Source organism: Neospora caninum, chromosome VI (genome assembly GCF_000208865.1).
Source record: "Neospora caninum Liverpool complete genome, chromosome VI".
Lineage (NCBI taxonomy): Eukaryota > Apicomplexa > Conoidasida > Eucoccidiorida > Sarcocystidae > Neospora > Neospora caninum.
The window spans coordinates 2,929,913-2,949,590 of record NC_018392.1 but is presented as its reverse complement, the minus strand read 5'-3'; the positions used below and the strand labels follow the sequence as shown (position 1 = coordinate 2,949,590).

Sequence of the window (19,678 nt, the reverse complement as noted above, 5' to 3'; positions counted from 1 at the left end):
TTCGTACACTCCCATCACTCCGATTCCTTTCTTCTTGTTTCTCGGTTTTCCTCTCTCCACGGGCGCATTCCTTCCCTTCTTCGTACACAAAGAAGCAATTCTGCTTTCTGACCAACCTCCTGTCTCGTTGTTTTTTCCGCCGCTTCCCTTCCGCCTGGCGGAACTGGTCTCAACTCCCGCGCGCGTACTCCCTCGGAAAACGCTTCGTCAGATGCGAAAGAAGTTATGATTTCGAGATTTCCAATCTCGTGTTTTCTCGGCTTTTTCTTCGTGTCCATGCGGAGCGTCTCTTAAATCGCCTTGGAGCGAGCGTTTCTTCCCGGTCGGGTGATGGTTTTTGAATATGGCCCAGGCACCTTCCTCGCACTAGAGAATCGTGCGCCTTTTCAGACGGCGAAAACCCAGCTTCCGCAGAGATTTCCCACAAAATCACAAGATGGGGAAAAAGCGAAGGAAGTCCGACGACGGATCGTCCAGCGACAGCCGGTCGCCGTCCCCCGACAGAAAAAGAAACTCGGGGAATCCAGGGTGCGTCGCGCCAGAGCGCTCTCTGGTCACCGGGTTCACTCATTCTTTCCCGCTCTCATCTGCGCCTATATATATATATATATATATGCATATGTATATGTATATATACGTGTACCTATATATATGTATATGTATATATATATATATATATATGTGAGACTGCCTGTAGCAATACAATCTCGCGGTCGATACGTGCTTGTACGGTCCTGTCTGTGTAAATCCCCTTTCTGGTGTGTGGAGTTGCTGTCTCTGTGGGTTACTTTTTCTTTCCTCCGTATTCCCTTATTTCATATTCCCTGTATCGCTGTCACCCTAAACGGGCGATCGCGTAGAATGGAGGTACAGGTGAACGAACTGAGTGTGGCCCAAGTTGTGCGGAGGTGGATTCGCAGATTGTCGCTTTGCAACCTCTGTGTGCAAATGTACACCTCAGCTCTTGTCTTCGCTTTTTCCTTACCCACTTTCCGCGTGTCCGTCATTCTCTTTCGTTCTTTCCCGGATGCTGTATTGTTTTAGCCCAGGCGAAATGGGAGGCTTCAGAGCGCCTACATCGGGGAGGCCAACGATGACGGTGAAGCAATTGCGTGTAAGTAACAGATGTTTCATGCGAAAAAAAACTGGGGAAGTGGCATACAACGGCGACTTGCGTCGCGTCCTAGCTCCAATAAATTATATATGCAGAGAGACCTGCATTTATGTATACTTGTCTGTATGTCGATGGATGCATAGGTTGTATTTAAATGCGTTCTTGCATAGGTTTGTGCGAAGATCTCCCAAAACGCGTACCTCAGTTGCCGTTTCGATACGATAATGTCTTTTTCCGATTGTCTACAGGAGGAGAGACAGAAGCTGCTGCACGAGCACTTTGGATACAGCAACACCAACAATCCTTTCGGAGATCGCCTGCTGGCGGAGCCGTTTGTGTGGAAGAAGAAAAATCAACTCCTGCAAGCTGCGGGCCAAAAGGGAAAGACGACAGTCGCTGCTCTCATCCATAGCTCGAAAAGCAAAGTTGTAAGTCTCTCACGTTTGATATCTTTCACCTTCTGCCAAGCTATACCTTTTCTTCCGTCACGATACAGTCTCTCACGAATTTTTTCACCCGTGCGTGCATTGGTGTACGACGTCTATCTACGCGCATCTCGTCAGGGCGTAGTGTCTCCAGTGGGTATACACATGCTGATGTGGATGCATGCGTACTGCGTAGAGATGTGTGTACTCGTGGATGTGCGTGTTTAAGGAGAGGCGCAGTGAGCGAGAGGAGCGCGCCTGTTTTGAATGATGAATTTTCAATCTCAATGCACATATGTTAGAGCCTGATGCTACCTGACGGACTTTTTGAAGACTGATTCAAAGCGTGACGCCGCCCCTCCAGTCTCTCCGAAAACGCGAAAATGTGCACCCACTGTGTGGTACAGTCCGTGCTTCTGCATGCGCTGTGCTTTCTTTTGGAGCTGTTCACTTTGTCGTGGTTTTCTGTTTTATATCTGCGGAGGGCAATCCTTGCTCTCTCAGTGGACTGTCTCCCTCTCGCTTGACATCTTATTGCCTTTTCTGTTGTTTCTCTTAACTCGAGTAGAGAAACGGATTGTTTTCGAAACTTCGCCGCGTTATGTGCCAAAGTGTCAAGAGGCTGCAAGTCTCCCTGCATGTGTGTAGTAGAATGCGCGTTCAGACGCATGCATCTCAGGTGTATAAGAGCATGGGAGCGAAGAAGAGTTTGGACAACATTGGATGTAGATCTGCTTCTGTATTTTTCAGCAAGAGATCGAAAATGTGAAGCGTCGCCGGGAAGAGCGAGAGAAGGAAGAGGAGTTGATGCAGCAACAACGCGAGGAGCTGCAGAGAGAAAAGGAACGCGAGCACTACGAGGAGTACGCCCAGAAAGAGGAACTCTTTCATCGCACGAATCAGCTGAAGAAGACGGAAATTCGCTTGGAACAAAACCGCGCGCAGCTGATCGATTTGATCGTCAAGGGTCTCAGAATCATCAAGGGAGAAAGATTTGATAAGATGGATGTTCTTCCCGGTCCGCCGCACGAGGTTCTCGAGACCTACAAGTCTGAGCGTAAGTCGCCCATCTTCGCGCAAACGTCGAAGTCCTGTTACGGGACACAACACAGCCACTGCATGCACAGTCCCATATGAGTATATATCTGTACCCACTGTATACGTACAAATCTAAGCTCGTGACTGTTAATTCTCGAAGGGTGGTGTGTACAATGACATGGCCACGATTCTTCTTTTTCCTCTCGACTGTTCGATTTCTGTCGCTTCGTCGTGCGTAGACCGAGGTGAGTCTCCCCGGTGTACATACACTTCGCTTTCCTCCCATTCCGTGACCATGTCCTCGCGGTGTCCTCTCTTCGGTGTGTGTGCAGCGGTGACGATTTCGATGTTGGAGGATTTGATTGCGGACGTGAAGTTGCACATCGACGTGGACACGACGATTGTGGACGCAGACTTCCAGGATTTCTGGAAGAGTTTGCTGATTCTCGCTCGCGAGGCTCTGGAGCGCGCTCAGAAGCGGAAAGAGGTGTTGGACCAGCTTGCAAGAAATAGCTCGCCGCAAGTGGCAGCGGAAGCCGCCGCTCAACTCGCCGACACCGTCTGTCCCCAAATTCGCGATGCAGACACCGGAATCGTGTTGAGTGTTGCTCACGAGATCGAGGGTCTTTTAGGCGGCAAAACCGCTGCTGAACTAGATGAACTCGAGGCGCAAATCCGCTCCAAGTTCGAGGAAGAGGACATCGACGTGGCGTACTGGGAAGGCATCCTCAACAAGATCCCGCACTTTCGGGTAAGGAAGGATTTGAGAACGGGGGAACAGAAGAGGAGAAAGGGTGCGAAGAGCCGACACGGGAGAGAAGCGGCGGAGAGCGTGGACAACCAAGTCGAACCCGAGGGAGTGATAGATGGGGGACTGCCTCGTTTTCCTTCAGATTGAATCTATGGCTCTCTACGGCCGCAGGCTCGCCTGCCATCTCCCGTCTTCGTGCGTGGTTTTCGATGCTCTCGAGGTCGACTCTCGCGTCTCTCCTTTGAGGTGTGCTGAAGCCTGAGTGAAGTGGACGTACACCCTGGAACCCACGGAGGATGATCCGCTTTCCTTTCCTCGTTGAAGTCTGAGAGCGCCTTGCTGAGAAGCCGAGAGCCAGGCAAGGGTGTCCTTGCCTCTGACGACCTGGGCTCCTTTTGGGAACGTCTTTGTCTCGTCTTGGTTCCTCCAGTGTTACAAAATGTGTGCCTCCGTCTTTCGTGAGGAAAGCTGGTGGTGCGGCAAAGCGTTCGATCCACTCCATGGTTCGTTTTGTGAAACAGACTGTATACACAAACGGTCGCGTGTTCTATCTGGGACGAACAGACAACTCATGGGTGAAGACGTCATTTCGTGTAAAATTTCACTATTTCAGTTCTGCATTGCTCCCTATATATATATATATATATGCGGAGGAAAATACGCGTGTTTGTGTACGATCTACAAATACCATGGCTCCTCATCAGGGTTTTGCTGAGGTTTTGTGTGAAGATTTACGCGAGCAGATCTACGCATGCAGTATCTCGGATGTGTGCTGCATCCCGATTTCGTCGCTTTTGGTTTCCGTGGTTTTTCAGGCGCGCGCCGTGTGTCAGCAGACGTGGCAATTGATGACTCAGCGCGCCGCGGAGGCTGAGCGCGAGATGGCGAGAGAGAGAGCGATTAAGGAAGAAGAGGAGGCGAAGGCAGCGGCGGGGAAAGCGAAGAGCGAAGAACTGGAGGGCCTTCTCCTCGAGGAAGCAGATGCGCGCAAGCTCGCCCGACAACAACAGATCAAGTGAGTCATTTTTTCCCGAAAGAGAAAACGCAAAGGAAAAGGAAAGAGCGCCTTGGAAGAGAGGCGCTACGTGAAGAACGGAGACCTGGCTATGGATGGAAATCACCAAGTCGATGCCACAGGCGGTAAATCTTCGCGTGTTTCTTCTCGTTCCTCCTGTTGCTCCTAGTCTGTCCTTGTATCCGCTGCTTTTGCTTTTTCAGAGAAGACGCAATAAAAGTTGCGCGCAGCGTGGAGAAAGATGTGAACCCGAACGCAGACGGTTCCTTCTCGCCGGAGCTGGAGCCGTACGACGAAGGCGAGTTGCCGCCGCCTGTGCGCGGTCCGTATAGCCCGCCGCTGTGGCCTTTCGATGAATTCCGGCACGCCGAGATTCTTGCGCCCGACGACGACGAAGACCGCCGTGCGAATTTGAAGAAGATCTTGATTCAGAAGGAGCGGCAGAAACGCGCAGGCTTCGAGGAAGAGGAAGTCGCCCCGTCGCCGGAGGACCCTGGAGATCCCGGCTCGTCTGTCGACGTCCTCGATCCGGCTGCGAAGGTCACCACGTAAGAACGCGCAAGTCGCGTCTCTAGTTTGCATGCACGGTTTCGGAAGTGTGAAGATGTGCGGGCACGTGTCAGCAGACCAGTTGATGCTTCAAGCTGCTCGTGTCCAGTGCGTCTTCCCCAAAAAATGTGCATAGGTAGAGAGGTGTAAATGAGTGTCGAAAAGTGTGCGATTGCGTTGGGTCTCTAATGCCCTGCGCAGGAGATAGTTCACGCAAACGCTCTGTGATGTACCTCTGTCTACACACCGAGCATTGCTTTGCAATTTTACGGATGGGTCATGCCTTTCTCTTTGCTTTTCGGTTCCCTGTTCCCCAACTTCAGGTACGAGGAATTTGTGAAGAAGGAAAAGAAAAACCTCGAGGCAGACGAAGAGGTGATGGCTTCCTCTGCAGAACACAAATTGACAATGGTGAGTTTTTCTTCGAGTAGTCGCGACGGCGCGAAAGCCTGTCCCATTTCTGCAGTCTGTTCTGTCGGCAGCATGAACGTGGCACCGAAGGAGATATTCATATATATATATATATATATATTGGTGTATTTGTGTATATGTGCATCATGCATGTGTGATTAGCGGCCGCTTGCTTGGAAGCTGTGTACTCGTAGGGGTGACATTTGGGGGTATCTAGCGGTGGTTCTGTGTGAACTTGGGATTTTTGTTTCCGTGCAGCACTACACGTGGGAGGAGAAGTATCGGCCTCGGAAACCGCGCTTCTTCAACCGCGTGAAAACCGGGTACAGTTGGAACAAATATAACACGACGCATTACGATCACGACAACCCGCCTCCGAAAGTTGTTCAGGGCTACAAGTTCAACATCTTTTATCCAGATCTGATTGATAAGACGAAGGCGCCAACGTGGTTCCTCGAGCCGTCCGATACACCCGACACGGTCATCATTCGCTTCCACGCGGGGCCTCCGTATGAAGACATCGCGTTCAAGATTTTGAACCGAGAGTGGCAGCTGGAGCGGTTTCGAGGATTCCGCAACGTTTTCGATCGAGGTATCATGCAACTCTACTTTTCCTTCAAGCGCTACATCTATCGGCGATAACGGAGGCGTACCAAGGTATCCTGTTTTTGGAGGCGCCGTGATGTGCAGTTTCGCATCGAGAGACAGGGAATCATCTCTTGAGCTCGAGTGCCCCGTCGCAGGACTCGAGAAAACACGCATGCACTTTATCTATCTATATAGGTCTATGTGGGGCGGTATCTGCGCGTGCGCCTTGCTGTGTGATTGGGATTGCCAAAAGTCAGGGAATATTTGCAGGTTAGGAGTCGACTGTCATTGGAGGCATTGCAACAGTCGACTCGTTCAGTATATGTGCTCTTTTTAAAAATCGAAGAATGTGGAGAGGACACTCTCTGCACAGGTCTCGTTCAGCTAACCGAGACGTGGCTTCGTCCCCATCGAGGCCGGGGGGGGGGGGGGGGGGGGAGTTTCTCGAAGAAACGAGACCCGTGTGCCGAGGTTGTGCGCGCTGCGGCAACGCCTGCGAGAGGTCGAGGTCCTCGCGTCGCAGTGACACATTTCTATGCATGCACATATTTGTACATCTGCATGTTATGCGTTTTCTTGTGTGGATAGACGTGTCATGGTGCTTCTGCAGAGGATGCTCGAGGAGCATGTAGATAAAGGGAAAGAATTAACTTGTGGACGGTATTCGCTTTTGTCCTGAACGGTGAAAGCGCGAAGACGCTTTCTCGTGTCTTTTTAATTTTTAAAGTCAGGATAGACACACGGCCTACGCAGAAGGCGCAAAGCGGCTTTCTGTCTCCGATTTCTGTGACAGGAAAACAGGGTGCACTGAATATACTGTCCGGCGAGAAATTCGTGCACGGGTCTTCTTTTCCATATCACAGATGAAGAATACATTCCCTATGCATGCATACATATAGGTACATATATGTGCGCATTTGCACACGTGTGTATGTGTAGCTATTCTTTTATCTCCATCGGCACAACCCACAAATATATATATATATATATATATATATATATTTGTATATTTAAAGGGGTTGTCATTGAGTTGAGGGTATGTGGACCTTCCTAGCGCAAGAGAGGTGGGTGAACCAATTCTCCAACGGTGCATCGGGTGTGGTGAACTGAAGCTTCTGGAGTGCACGGTGTCGCTCTTCTGAAAGACTGTGCAGTGTTCATTTCCGCCGCATCGCGCCTCTGCTTGCTTTTCACTGTGGATTCCTGTGTCACTTGGCTTCTGATGTATTTTCCTTTGTGTTCCGTGTTTTTTAAAATCGGCCAAATCCCGGCGTGAAGATGATGAAGACTTTTAGTCTCGTTCGTCTGAGTGGAGGAGAGAATGTGCACGTCTCGTGCGTTCTCACGCTCCTGTTGTGCGGAGATCAAACAGCTGATTTCCACCGGGGAACAGTGCCGCATATTCGTCCTGAGACACCTCGGGAGGACCCGAGGGGGAAAGAAGCTAAGTGCTAAGGCATGACTGAGCGATGTGTCTTCGTGGTTAACGTTCGAGCACTTTTGTGGCATAACTGTGCGTGTATACGGGTGTTTACGATTGATGCACATATTTTTAGGTACTTACGTATATATATATATATATAAATGTGTGTATTTGCACACCGTTCCACGTATTTCGGAGTGTCTTCTCACGAGCACCGCTTCTGAGTTTTCCGGTGACGAAGCGGTTTTGCAGGGGAAGCATAACGCGTGGCACACACACCTGGTCATCAGCTTTTTTTACGAGCCAAACAGTGTTTCCAGAACCCTGGAAACGCAGTGTCTGTTTGGAATTCTGCTGTGGCAGGTACAACGGGTTCCACCTTTCTTGTCTAGAAAGTCAAGCTACCAAGAGAACACAGAACAAAAAACTGATAAATCAGAAGAGAAACTACGAACCTCGACTCACACACTTGTGACACACCTGTGTCAGAAAATCTTAGAGTGTGGTGTCAGCTGTAATCGAGTGATGGCGTTTTCAGCATCACTACAGCGCGATCGGCCATAGTTGAGTCATTGAAAGGGGGTGTGTCTGCTCGCATCGTTAGTGCACTCGTAGAAAGGTTTTTCAGAGTTGGCTGACGATCTTGCGTGTGATCTTAGAGAAGCGGCTGCCTTTTTCGTGAATCGGTGCTCTGACGTCACAACGCGCTGGGCCGTCGCACTGGACAGCGAAGCTTTGATCAGGTTTCAAGGGATGCTTGAGTCGCATCCATCGCGTGACTCTTAGCGCGTGAGGGATTCATTATACACCTCAGGGGATAGAAAAACATTGTCTTTCGTGTACGCGTAGAAACGAAGCCCAACTCCGTCCAACTGTGGTGTTTTGCACACGGCGTAACCGAATGTCTCGGTGCGTCTCCAGGTTCTTGACTCCCAAGGCAACAGAGTGCTGCTGAGGTAACAGTAACAAGCACGGATGACTAGTTTGTTCGCGGGAGATGTGTGTTCGTCAATGGTCACGGGTGCCAAAGACTCGCGTGCGAGGCTCCGGTCCGATGAGCAACACCGTTTTCACCGGCAGCCTTTTCGTCGGAACTGTAGCGTCTGTTACAAGTACTGCGTATGCCGTGGAAATCCAACAGACTTATACTGATTGTATTTGTGAAGCGCGTTGGGTTCGCCTAGTCGACACACTTCCCTGTTCATGTGCACGAGTGTAGGATGACGCCGCTCGGGATAAGACAAGCGTTTGCGTGAACGTGCAAATACTTTTTTAAAGGTAAAGACAACAATAAACGGGGTTAACTGAATGTTTCATTACTGCAGCAATAGAGTCTTAAAGCTTTCAAAATCACTTTTTGTACTACGCACCGTGGAAAATTCGGCAGGCTGAGCGTGTCACGAGCAGTTTCTAGGATATCCCATGTAGTCAGTTGAAAAAATGCGCTATTGCTGAAGATGACTTGGGTACTCTACGTTGTAGAGATGATGGGAGGTATCGAACTTGATGCGGTTGGCCCAAGGCGGCCAGCCACAGTAATTTGAGATTCTGGGTGACCACGAGTTTGTTGTCTGTAATTGAGATCATTCCCAACCTGTCTCTCAGAAACAGACCACAAACTAAGTCCAGCAACTCTTGGTCCGTTATTATCACAACTAAGGATGCAGGCATGGAGCCGTCTTCGTTCACACTACGTACTGCTCCGTACGTCAGTGGAACATGCGGAAGTGGCATGCGAGGCTGTTTTCTATACACCAGAAGTGTTCGCATCGTCTCAGTGTAAAACATTCATAGGGGATGGTGTAGTAGTTATGTGTCCCCAAAAAAACTTGCACGTAACTGGATACTCGTACAGCGAGAGCACTGATCTGATGAATGTGCATCCGAAGAGGCAACGCATCTGGCTGCGGACTCTGTGCCCTCTTTTTTCCTTTTTTCCGTTCTGGAGTATCATATCTTACAAAGCTACTCTGCCTCGATTATTCTGTGCTTGCTAGTTTAGAAATCTGTTGAATGTGGCAGTAGGTGACAGAGCCCGTTTCTTGCCGCGTTTTTAGGTTGTCAAAAAAAAGACAAGAGGAGCCCACACGCGTAAGACCGAGCTCCCCACAAAAATTTACAGGAAGAGAGCGCTACGGCGTGGCATGGCACCGGAGCACTGGAGAGTGTGTTTTCAAACGGCAAGTGGCATACTTCGAAACGGGAGATGCAGTGCGCTTTTCAGTTTAGTGTTTGTTTCGCAGCGTTTGCCAACGTAGCGGACACCAACATGTACAGCAACATCTTGAGAAACAAAACACGGGCTGCCAGCGCCGTTTTGTGAAGGGCGGCCAGAAAGAGGAGACTGACGGATGTTCTCTCTTTCACTTCAGTGACTCTTCACGGCAAAAACACGAAGTGAGGGACTAAAATAACTACCGTACGCCAACTTTCATCCGGTAGACTGCCCTCACGAGATGGGGTGGCTGCACCCGGTACCGGGGAGCACCAGATCGAAACGGAAATCCGACAATTGTGAATCACAGGGGGGTAAACAGTACGCCAATATGCATTTCTGGGCATACGCACGTACTTGTGCGTATCCATGTATGAACGCATACGAGGCTGCGCGTGTAGATATACAGAACACTTTACTGATACACATATATACGCGTGGATATGCATATATATATATATATATATATATATATATGCTTTTTTGTCAACAGCGACTGGAAAACTGGAAAGCAAGGGGGAGGGGTCATCGCTTATGATGCCTTGTCGTGAATCTTGTTTCCTCGCTTTTTGTCAGCCGCCGGCGAGGCTGAGTGGTCTTGCTCGTCGAGCATTTCGGCAATGCGGGCGTTCAGTTCTTCGTCTTGCTTCTTCTGGCGCATCTGAGCAAATTGCTCAATGCATGCAAGACAAAAGAGGAAAATGAAGGCCGCCACGATCCCTCCAAACACCGTGGAGACGGACCAGCCAGAAGCGCTTGCGCCCTTCTTCTCGATCCCTGCACGCAGGTAGTTGATTTCCTTGAGGACAAACTGTTCGAACTGCGCGACGCCGCCATACTTTTTCTCCACAATGGAGCTGATGGGCCAGATCCGGGCGACCTCTCCTACGAAGTGCGCTCGAAGCTGGTCGTATTTCGAGGAAAACAGAAAGACAAAGAAGGCGATCTGCATGAAGGTCTTGACGACCGCTTTCCCCAAGAACAGCGCGATGAAAAATTCCCAGAAGGGCATCATGAAGTGTCCACACACGATGCCGCAGAGATCGAACAGCATGTTGGGCCAGCAGGAGAGCAAAAACACCGACAGCGCGCCGTAATTTTGCACGAGCTCCAGCATCCACACTTTCATGCGGGTCACCATGGAAGGCTTGCCGGCGCGGATTTCTTCCTCCAACTCTGCAAACTCTTCATCGGCCAACTTGCTGCGAGCGGCTGCGTAGGACGCGGCGTAGGGGGGCAATTCCCCGAGTGCAGTGCCCAATCCCCACAGCAGGGCGTACGGAAACGCCTTCAAGACAAGGCCCATAAATGTCACGCTTGCATCGTCGCGCGAGGCCGACTGTGGTTCGCACGCGAAATACTCGCCGGGTTTCAGAACGTGCTCCCACATGTTCGATCGGGCGTCGAACGCGAGATTTCCACACGCTTCGGCGGTCGAGCAAATGAAGTATATTTGGGGAAAGAGGAAAAGAAGGCCACTATGCATGCCGCTTCCGAGACCGATGGAGCTGAGGACACCGAGTCCTATCCACAAACCGCGAGACGCACATCTATCCAGAGTTCGTGGAGATACCATAGATGGGGCCCTTCCACGTAGCTTAAACCGAACAGGCACGCAGAGACGGCAAACAGCCACACAGTCATGCGATGAACAGCCAAATAGTGGACAGCAGCGCACATAAATCACAGACGCTGAGTGCGAAATTCCTCATGACACGAACGGGACACCGGAGGAGGGTCAACTGCTTACGCCGCGTGTGCTGCTCCAAACGCAGCGCTGCCCAGTCAATACAGCTGCTACTACTGCAGCTACAGCTGCTACTGTTCGCTCCGCAAGTACATCCCTGAAGACCACCATTCCCTGTCGAAACGAGGGGAGGCGGGAAGGAAAGTAACTCGGCTACATAGGCGGCGACGTCCCCATCCGGTTTGCTCCGCAGGGGGGGGAAGCGGCCTTTGGAACCGGCTTTCGCTCCCTCGGCACTGGATGCCGCTGAAGGAGCGCTGGGGAAATCAGCTGTGTCACGGCCCGATCGCAGCCGTGGCATCGTGGCGAGGCCGCAGTGCACAGAAAGAAAAACTCGATACGACGAAAAAGAGCCACGCGGCTTACCTAGCCCCGAGGGAACCGCCGAATAAAGGCGGAAGAACTGCACTGAGCGTTTCCCCACAAAAGACACTAGGAAACAAGAAATAAAAGAGAAAGCAAGGTGTCCCCAGAAAACCATTAATGCCGAATGTTTCCGTGGAAGCAGTGGGTTGCTGCAGGTGTCAGACAGTGACGGGACAAGGGATGAAAAAACGACGCATGCACACAGCGAAAAGACGCGGCTGGCGCTAACAACATCCGCTGCGACGTTTGTTTTTCGACCGGATTTCCGAGTCAGACGCCGTCCAGCAGCTGAGACAGGAGAACAGCAGCAGGTCGTGTCTCTCTGACGGGAAAATCCTGACGAGTGTGGACAAACGATGCATGCATATCCGCCGTTACAGCATGACAATTGTACCTCAACGGAGGCAATGGAACTGTGCCTTCCTGCACAGCGTGTCCTCAATCAGTTTACGCCTGGTCATTTTTGCCTTAACATCACAAGATAGGATATACGTCAGGTCGCCGGGGCGGATGATACAAGATTTACTGGTTCACCCTCCTAGTGGCTCAGGTCGCCGGGGCGGATGATACAAGATTTACTGGTTCACCCTCCTAGTGGCTCAGGCCGTCGTTTCTCGTACGCACATGCCAAAACACATACTACAGGATGCTTGTAGCTCATGGAGCAGCACGGAGTCTCACTGGTAACTGGACCAAGCTTCCTCAGTTGCTGCATCGTGGGCCAGTGAAGCAAAACAGGCCATCCTCATACACCAGACAATGGGCTGCAGCAAACAGTCTCTAAATTATCCTCAGGTATAAGACACATACATAGGCGCGCTGCCTCAGGCAGGACATTGACTGTACCGTTTGTTTGTTCACTGGGTCACAATAAGGGGTTTCGCTCGCAGGTCTTGGGGTCAGTTGTCAAACAGACGCTCTTAGTTCTCAGCAGTCACCGTGATTCGTGAACCGCGATCGAGGAATCTGCGTCATTTCCACAAGGGGAAATCATAGTGGCCGCTTCGAGCAGGCCATACAGTATTGCGTATCGCATACACTAGTGTATCGTTGATGGTGCATCGGCGTTTACATGGCATCGCTCGAAAATATAAGTCTTTCAGGGCATGTGAACCTGCTGAGGAACGTCTGAGTCGACGGGACTTTCTTTTATCGAGGACAATCTATACCGCTCAATGAGTGCTTGTCGCTTTCGGAGAGTGCTAGAAAAGGCGTGCCTGTCCCTGTATTTGCAAAGTGACCGTATGGTAATCTGCCTTGCACACAGTTCGATATGCATAATGTGGCCTGCAGTTGAGGTGCTAACATCAAAAGGGTTTTCTTCTCTCGGAAAGGAAGGACTCCGGGGCAGATTTCAGAGTGAGGCAGTGCATCGAGCGACATCAGGAATAGTCGAGATAGTCATCGAGTGCTTTGTCGCCGGTTGCATTCCTGTATCGGACTTCCTGAAGTAAATTCACGAGCAGACCAGTGCAACACCCGAAGTAAAGAATATGAACCTCAGAGCACCCGATGTGCGATTCCTGACTAATGGGTGGTCTGATGCAGTGTTGTCACTCTGGGGGGATCCCGCTTAGATTCTCTCTCGACGCTGTTTGCCAGTCGTTTGTATTCGTACGGGGTGACCAACCTTAACATACCGGGAGGAAGGAGGAAGGCATAGTCTGTATCTCACTACGAGGCTAGCAAGAATGCAAATACACTTTTTGTGGCGGCAAGCAACTTGCTCTCTCCAACTAGACGAGGGGGAAATGTAGTACTTGTTATTTAAGGCAACTATTTGTAGGGATGTAGCCAGGCCTTCCTTCAGCGTAGGTGTTGCCATAGCATTGGCACAGGCTGTGCAGTTCAGCATTGGAGCTCTAATTTTTGTGGGTGACCACCATTCGGGAAACAAGCGAGCAGTGCAAACTTTGGGAGCGAACAACATTCATGGAACCGTCAGCAAAGCGGTGGCCCAAATCACTAGCTAGACTGAACAACAGCCACTATAAAAAAAAATGGTGTCTGCCCACAAATGATACGACATATGCGTGCCAGTGCACTGGCTACAGTGTACGCATTGTGTTGTTTCGGTCAGAATGATGCCAACTGCACATAATGGCGGCACGTTTGACATAACGGGCTTTCCGCGGCGCCATTACACAATCGTGTTCTGTGAAGAGTGTCAAGATGCGCTTCGTCAGCCCAGCTAGCTAACGGATTCGTCACGGAATTTGCGTCCACCTTTTGAACTTGGGCCGGCTCGCGAGAACAGTGCAGCTAGACTCCATGACTCTGTAAGAGACTGATTTCTCATTTTTCTGGTTGCGTTTGTGTAGTTCTTCCTGTAGTCGGGAGGAGAGAAGACTGTCATGAGGAGTATGAGCATGACCGCAGTTTTTGAGGCTGAGTTAGCTATTGACCCTCCACGTGTTCACGAGACCTTGTTTCGAGGCTGGCCTGTATATCACCGTCTCGTCTCCGAGGGCAGTGTGTGAAGTTTGTGTGCATTTCGAAAACTATATAGTTATTCCGTAGGTGTTTAACCCATAATTCCGGCATTCCATTGTTGATGCATCTTGTGAAGGGTTGGATTTGGAGAGGTTGGCATAAGCTTTTTGCGTCAGCCTGTGATCTACCGAACAACGACAGCACGGCGCCCCGAACCAGCTGCGCATCAGGCAACGCGAGTGCCATGAAAGTTTCGCTCCGTTGCAAGGGTTTGTATATGCGTGACTTACGTGAGCTTGAACACACTTTTGTTCCACAGAACCCGGAAGGTGTGAGGGGTGAAGCGGTGAAAGACGGGGCATCAATTTGAAGGGTTGGACGCAGGCCACCAAGATGGACTTCGAGAACTTCAACGGCGTACCAGCTTTGACAGCTATGATGAATGAACAGCTTTTCCGGCGAAGTGATCCCGTAGATTCCGGTGAGCTGGCTGGCAGACTGATGGTACTTTGGAAAGGCGCAGTGTTACTTTTCAGACTTACTCTGGGAAGGGAGAGAGCCGCCGGGTGGGAAAGGTAGAGCACACAGCTGCAACTGGTGCTACAGGCGAGAACTGTCGGTTTCATGTAGACCTTACGCTGGTGTACTGTGAAGCATATGTTCAAATGGTCCATGTGTTACCAATATGCTATGGCGTTCTCAGCGAACCCACGTGCTAGCGTCGAACGGAGGCAGTGTGCCTTGCCTTTTGGCCGGCCTCTGTCTTTCCCTGCTGCTTCATCGCGAGGACAATCAGATGGGGGAGGGCAGCTGCATTCGCTACCCGCATTGCGCTACGGCTGTGGAGACACGAACAAGCCAGTGCTTCCCGGGGTGACTTCAGAGAACAGGTTCTGCCCGAGCCATGTTGCTCCTCTACAGTTCCAGCAGTAAGAGGAGACCTGTTTTTGACGCTGCAGGAGCTTCCGGACGATCGCCACGCGATGACACGCTGTGTGGTATCGTGATAACCTGGGAAACGCCGTCCTGCAACAACATTCCGGTTCAAACGTCCATGCGCAGCTAGGTCACGATGGATCCAACTGGCAAGCATAGACACACACACGACATTTATAGCACTTTTCTACATCAATGGTATTTTTGAGCTGCCTTGGCCGTCATTGTCGACTGCTGACTCAAAGTCCCTTTCAGCGGTTCCCCTTGTCCTAATAGTATACTCCTTTTGAGTGACGTCACGTGACCCCTAGTAATCCATCAAAGGTCTGCAGCCGTCTGCATTAAGGCCTACAGTTTTGGTGGTTAAATCGTCATGATGAAAATTTCCGGTATTGAATGTAATGATCTTCTACTCAGGCCGCGGAGCGAAAGCTTGAAAAGCCCAAGTTTGTCCTTTGAGAGAGCGGACAGAATAGGCAAGAATGCAACGATGAACATTGATCTCGCCCAGACTGACGCTAGCTTGTCGAGCGATGAGTTTGAGAGGGATGCACTCGTTACGAAAATGTGCGAGTCTCTTCTAGAGTCGGATGCACCTGTTGACACGAAGCCATATCCATCGGAAACCTCATCGACGGAGCAAGTGAATCCACAGGGTAAGGACGCTCAACGTCCCTACGAAGCTTATGGAGAGGCTTCATTCGCATGAGTAACTACAGTGTCGAGAGCATGTAGTCCGTAATTAGTGCCTACGTGCCCGCTGCACGAATGGAGGAAAACGGATTAGGAGAGCTTCTGATTGAAGCTCTTGCTCTTGTGCACCACTGCCGACATATTTGGCGATATGCGGCGTTACACTGGACCGATCCGCAACCGTTTCGAGTTTCGAAAATGAACGATGCAGCGAATGTGCCCGTCTACTCCACTTTGTGGTAGCACTGAACGCTGTGTTCTGCGTGTGCTTCTTACATGCAGCTTTTCTACCGTGTAGGATTGGGAATGCGGACCTCCTTTTGCTGCATCGCGTTCTCGTGACCCTCTACACGGATCAAATCATCCCTACCGTATTCAATCTCAAGGGGAGACTTCGGGAATTTGGTTGTTCGCATCTAGTAAATACTAATTTTGTAAGTTCGAAATTCGGAAAACGGCTACTGTCCTCAAACATGTCCAGGGCTCAGGCTTATCAGGCTACTGCGTGCCATCTTACGGTGGTTTAGGAAGTTTGATTGACTGTATTCGGTATCTTCTGATCTATCCTCCCTACGTGCTTTGTGTAGCGTCGAATTTCGTAGTACGTTCGGAGGCCGGCGTTTCTGTAGGATACCGTGATGTTGTTCGGAATTACGTGTGCGCGCAGATTGCAATATACGCTCTTTTCCCGACCCTGTACCGTATCGAGTGGTTGCCCCGGCAAGGTGAACGTGCCGTGTTCTTCACCATCGATCCTCCCAACGCAAAGGGATGGATAGACATAAATGATTCCCATGACCCCTACCCCCCGTCGATGTGGGCCGAGTTCAGCAACTTCCTCTACGATACGTTCTTGCGCTCCTCTGCTCCGAATGGAATTGGCGGTGGCCGGTGAGGAGAGATTGGCAGTAGCCAGCAAATTGTAGCCTTGTGCACCAGACACACGGTATCTGCTTCTTCTATCCTCAAAGTCCCAGCACTAGCTGCCCCTACGGGCAAAGCGAGATAATTTTTTATCGGGTTCTCTGCCGTAGAGACCATTCGCGGGCACGTGGTGTCGTAGGCAGAAGACTGACTATGTCGTCGCCACTCACAAGCTCTTCCCTCCTATTTGTGGTGGGGCAAGACAAATGGAGAGGCTCTGACTGCTCCCGTTGCTTTTTCATCAAAAGGAATTGCGGAAATTTCGCAAGGCATTCGACGTTTGCTTGTATTCCATTTGAACGCAGGTATGGCTTGGCCAAGTATTTGAAACAGCTGGACCTGCCCTTTTTCAAAGGGTTTTCGCTAGGTCAATTGTGCCACGTGGTTCAGCTTGCAATTTCTTCCAAGTTCCTGCTGGCATACGAAGATAATGTCCTCAAACCAGTCACAGCCTGCGCCGTTTTTGCCAATGCTCTGCTAGTAAGCCAGGGATTTCTTGTCCTCGTCTTTCTGCATGCATGTTTACACTGGATATGCCGTGCTAACAGAAGACGATTAGACCCCGGTCGCATAACCAGCAATGGCCCGACAAAGGTATCAACACTGCAACAACTCTTTTTGATGAATCCACTGATTGACGTGTCGAGTCGGATGCATATATATATATATATATATATATATATATAGCTACTGTGATAAACAAGTGGTCGTAGAATCGAATGAACGCGCGAGAGAGGCTGACGTTTAACTCTTTATGCCCTTTATGTTCTGGGCTGCATTTAACTGAAATAGCCATGCCAGCTGAGCACCGTTGTCGGCTTCGAGCCCTGCAGAAGCAGAAGCGAGTATTTCTAAACATGTGGAAGTCTACCCAGTTGCCGAGGATAACAGCTCAAAACGGATCCCATTTCATGCTTTTGTTGAAATCGATAAAATTGGCATACGACGGCAACACTGGAGAACGTGCAGTGCTTGACTAAACGTGGTGACCTAGACGAACTCGCTTCAGAAACAGTAGCCACTTCTGAGGCCGTCTGGTAGATGACATTGTTGCCGCAAACAGAGTTGCAAAGAGCCTTATCTACGGCGCAAGAGGACAGAAACTTGTGGCGTGGCACGCGCCATCACGAGCCCGGGTGATCGGATTGTCAGCAAAGAAAAGTGTATAACGTGCTCTTGCTGCCTGCCTTTGCGGATATTGCTTTGTCACTTCATTTTACGTTTCCGAGATAATCTCAAAAGAGTGTGGTATGGTGTCTCGTGCGCGCAGGGCCTTCCGGATGCAAAGCGACGTGGAAAGAAGTGCATAACAGACATAAGGGAGATTCAAGTCTGCATTGAGTACTTGCTTCAGCGGCATCCCACAGGTTTCACTTTGTCGACTCTTAAGCGCAAACTGAAAGACCTGTAGGGCGAAAAGCTCGGCATAAGCAACGAAAACAGCTCCTGAGTCATCACTCGACATGCGTCTATATATATGCTCCAACCGCTATCATTATCTGCGTGTATTTCTGTGTCAAACAAACAGCAAGAAGAGCCGAAATTCAAGTCTTTCCACTCAACAAGAGTTTCTAGAGAAATAGCGTTCCAATGACTGCAGTAACCTCCATGATATAGGTAACGTTTTGTTTCGAGCTGTGGTAGAAAAATGGAGAGTCGCTCTCCAACAAAAGATAATAACGGAAAAACGCCTCGCATGACTCACGTTCGTACGTCTGCTTCTTGGAGAGATGATAGCGTTTGAGATTGTAAGCGTTTTTGTTGTTTGGCTTCTTTATTACCGCCCTAACAAAAGTTGTCTCACTAACCCCTCACCGCTTCAATGAACAAACGCGTATTTGTACGATAGCTTCAAGAATGTGGACAATGGCATTGCAGAAGGGCTTGTTGCATGAGATGACGTCACCGATGTGGGTGGCTCTTGTCCTTGTGATACCGTCCTGTTTTCCTCGTAGATATGGACGCGAACTCTGTCAAACGGTTTTCCACTGCGCGAAGCTGGTCGACTTGATGAACTTGCCAGAGCTCCGCAAAGTCTGCCTCATCGCAAAGGTAATGTATTAAAGGGTGGCGACAATTTCTTTTTCTCTCCAGGAATGAATAACACTAAGACTAGGGGCCCCTACTGAAGATGTTAAAGTTCTTCTCCTACCGACAGATGGGCGCTCTGATTCGAAAGAAGCCAGTTTTAGATAGCACTAGTTGTAAATGACGTTCCACTGTTAGGCTCCCTCTTCAGCATGCTAGCCGTTGGTGCACGTTTTGCGAACATGAGGCTCTGCCTAACCAGCACGAACACGCCAGGGACACATGTCCGGTGTGGCACTTCTGCCGAGTGTTCTGTTGGTCTTTCTAGGATGCACGGCATATCAAGGTGGTGCCACCGGAGATTCCAATAGCACCGGAACAGCCACAAGAACGAACACTCAACATCTCTTCATTGCCTCCTCCACCGCCACCTCCTCAAGTTTGTAGTGGGGCACATAGACAGTTGACAAACATGGCGTCCTGGTGAGACAGTTGCTCATTGGGATTGCCGCAGTGAGATCCACAGTCGGGCAGCTGTCTGCAGAATTCGGTGATTTTATCAAGCAATTTTCCGGCAAAACTCCAAAAGAGCTCATGCATCGTTAAAACTAAGACGATGCGCTACCGGTTTGTTCCCCCAAAGATAGCAAACGGAAGAGGGACGGGATAGCAACTGGATCGTGGAAGCCGATGCCCTATGATCTTCCTTCACGTTCACGCAGTTGTGCCGAGCTCTCCCGTGTGTCCATTGAATGTACTGCCGTCCACGAACAGTATCTATACACAGCGGATGCTCTGAGTCCGCCTGGAGCAAGAAGACATGTATTCAGGAAATGACGCCTGTCCCATCTGGCCCAGAGGGCATGTGAGGACGGCGTGCCAACGGCCGTCGCCTATTGGAGTAGCATATTGTCCACTCGTTTGTAAAACTTTTTGTGGTATGTGCAAGACGACAGACTGTGGTCACGAGTAACTTGAACAGGTGTGTCCGGTCTTCACTGCGGCACTCGTGAGGAGCATGT

At 50.3% G+C, this 19,678-nt stretch overlaps 3 protein-coding genes across 3 annotated transcripts; 2 read left to right on the top strand and 1 right to left on the bottom strand.

Annotated features, from left to right (window-relative positions):
* Positions 1–436: 436 nt before the first annotated feature.
* On the top strand, positions 437–5,945 carry NCLIV_018940 (conserved hypothetical protein; the record flags this gene model as incomplete). The annotated part of the gene is made up of 9 exons (XM_003882088.1): positions 437–528; positions 1,045–1,114; positions 1,363–1,542; positions 2,290–2,596; positions 2,910–3,328; positions 4,144–4,343; positions 4,547–4,891; positions 5,216–5,303; positions 5,562–5,945. 9 exons carry the CDS (start codon positions 437–439, stop codon positions 5,943–5,945), a joined length of 2,085 nt encoding a protein of 694 aa, XP_003882137.1.
* A 4,116-nt stretch (positions 5,946–10,061) lies between these two features.
* Positions 10,062–10,919, bottom strand: NCLIV_018930 (GI15163, related; the record flags this gene model as incomplete). The annotated part of the gene is made up of 1 exon (XM_003882087.1): positions 10,062–10,919. The coding sequence occupies one exon, from the start codon at positions 10,917–10,919 to the stop codon at positions 10,062–10,064; it is 858 nt and encodes a 285-aa protein (XP_003882136.1).
* Positions 10,920–14,468: 3,549 nt separating this feature from the next.
* On the top strand, positions 14,469–18,039 carry NCLIV_018920 (conserved hypothetical protein; the record flags this gene model as incomplete). The annotated part of the gene is made up of 6 exons (XM_003882086.1): positions 14,469–14,556; positions 14,959–15,004; positions 15,429–15,667; positions 16,334–16,595; positions 16,934–17,108; positions 17,899–18,039. The coding sequence occupies 6 exons, from the start codon at positions 14,469–14,471 to the stop codon at positions 18,037–18,039; spliced, it is 951 nt and encodes a 316-aa protein (XP_003882135.1).
* Between the last annotated feature and the right edge of the window lie 1,639 nt (positions 18,040–19,678).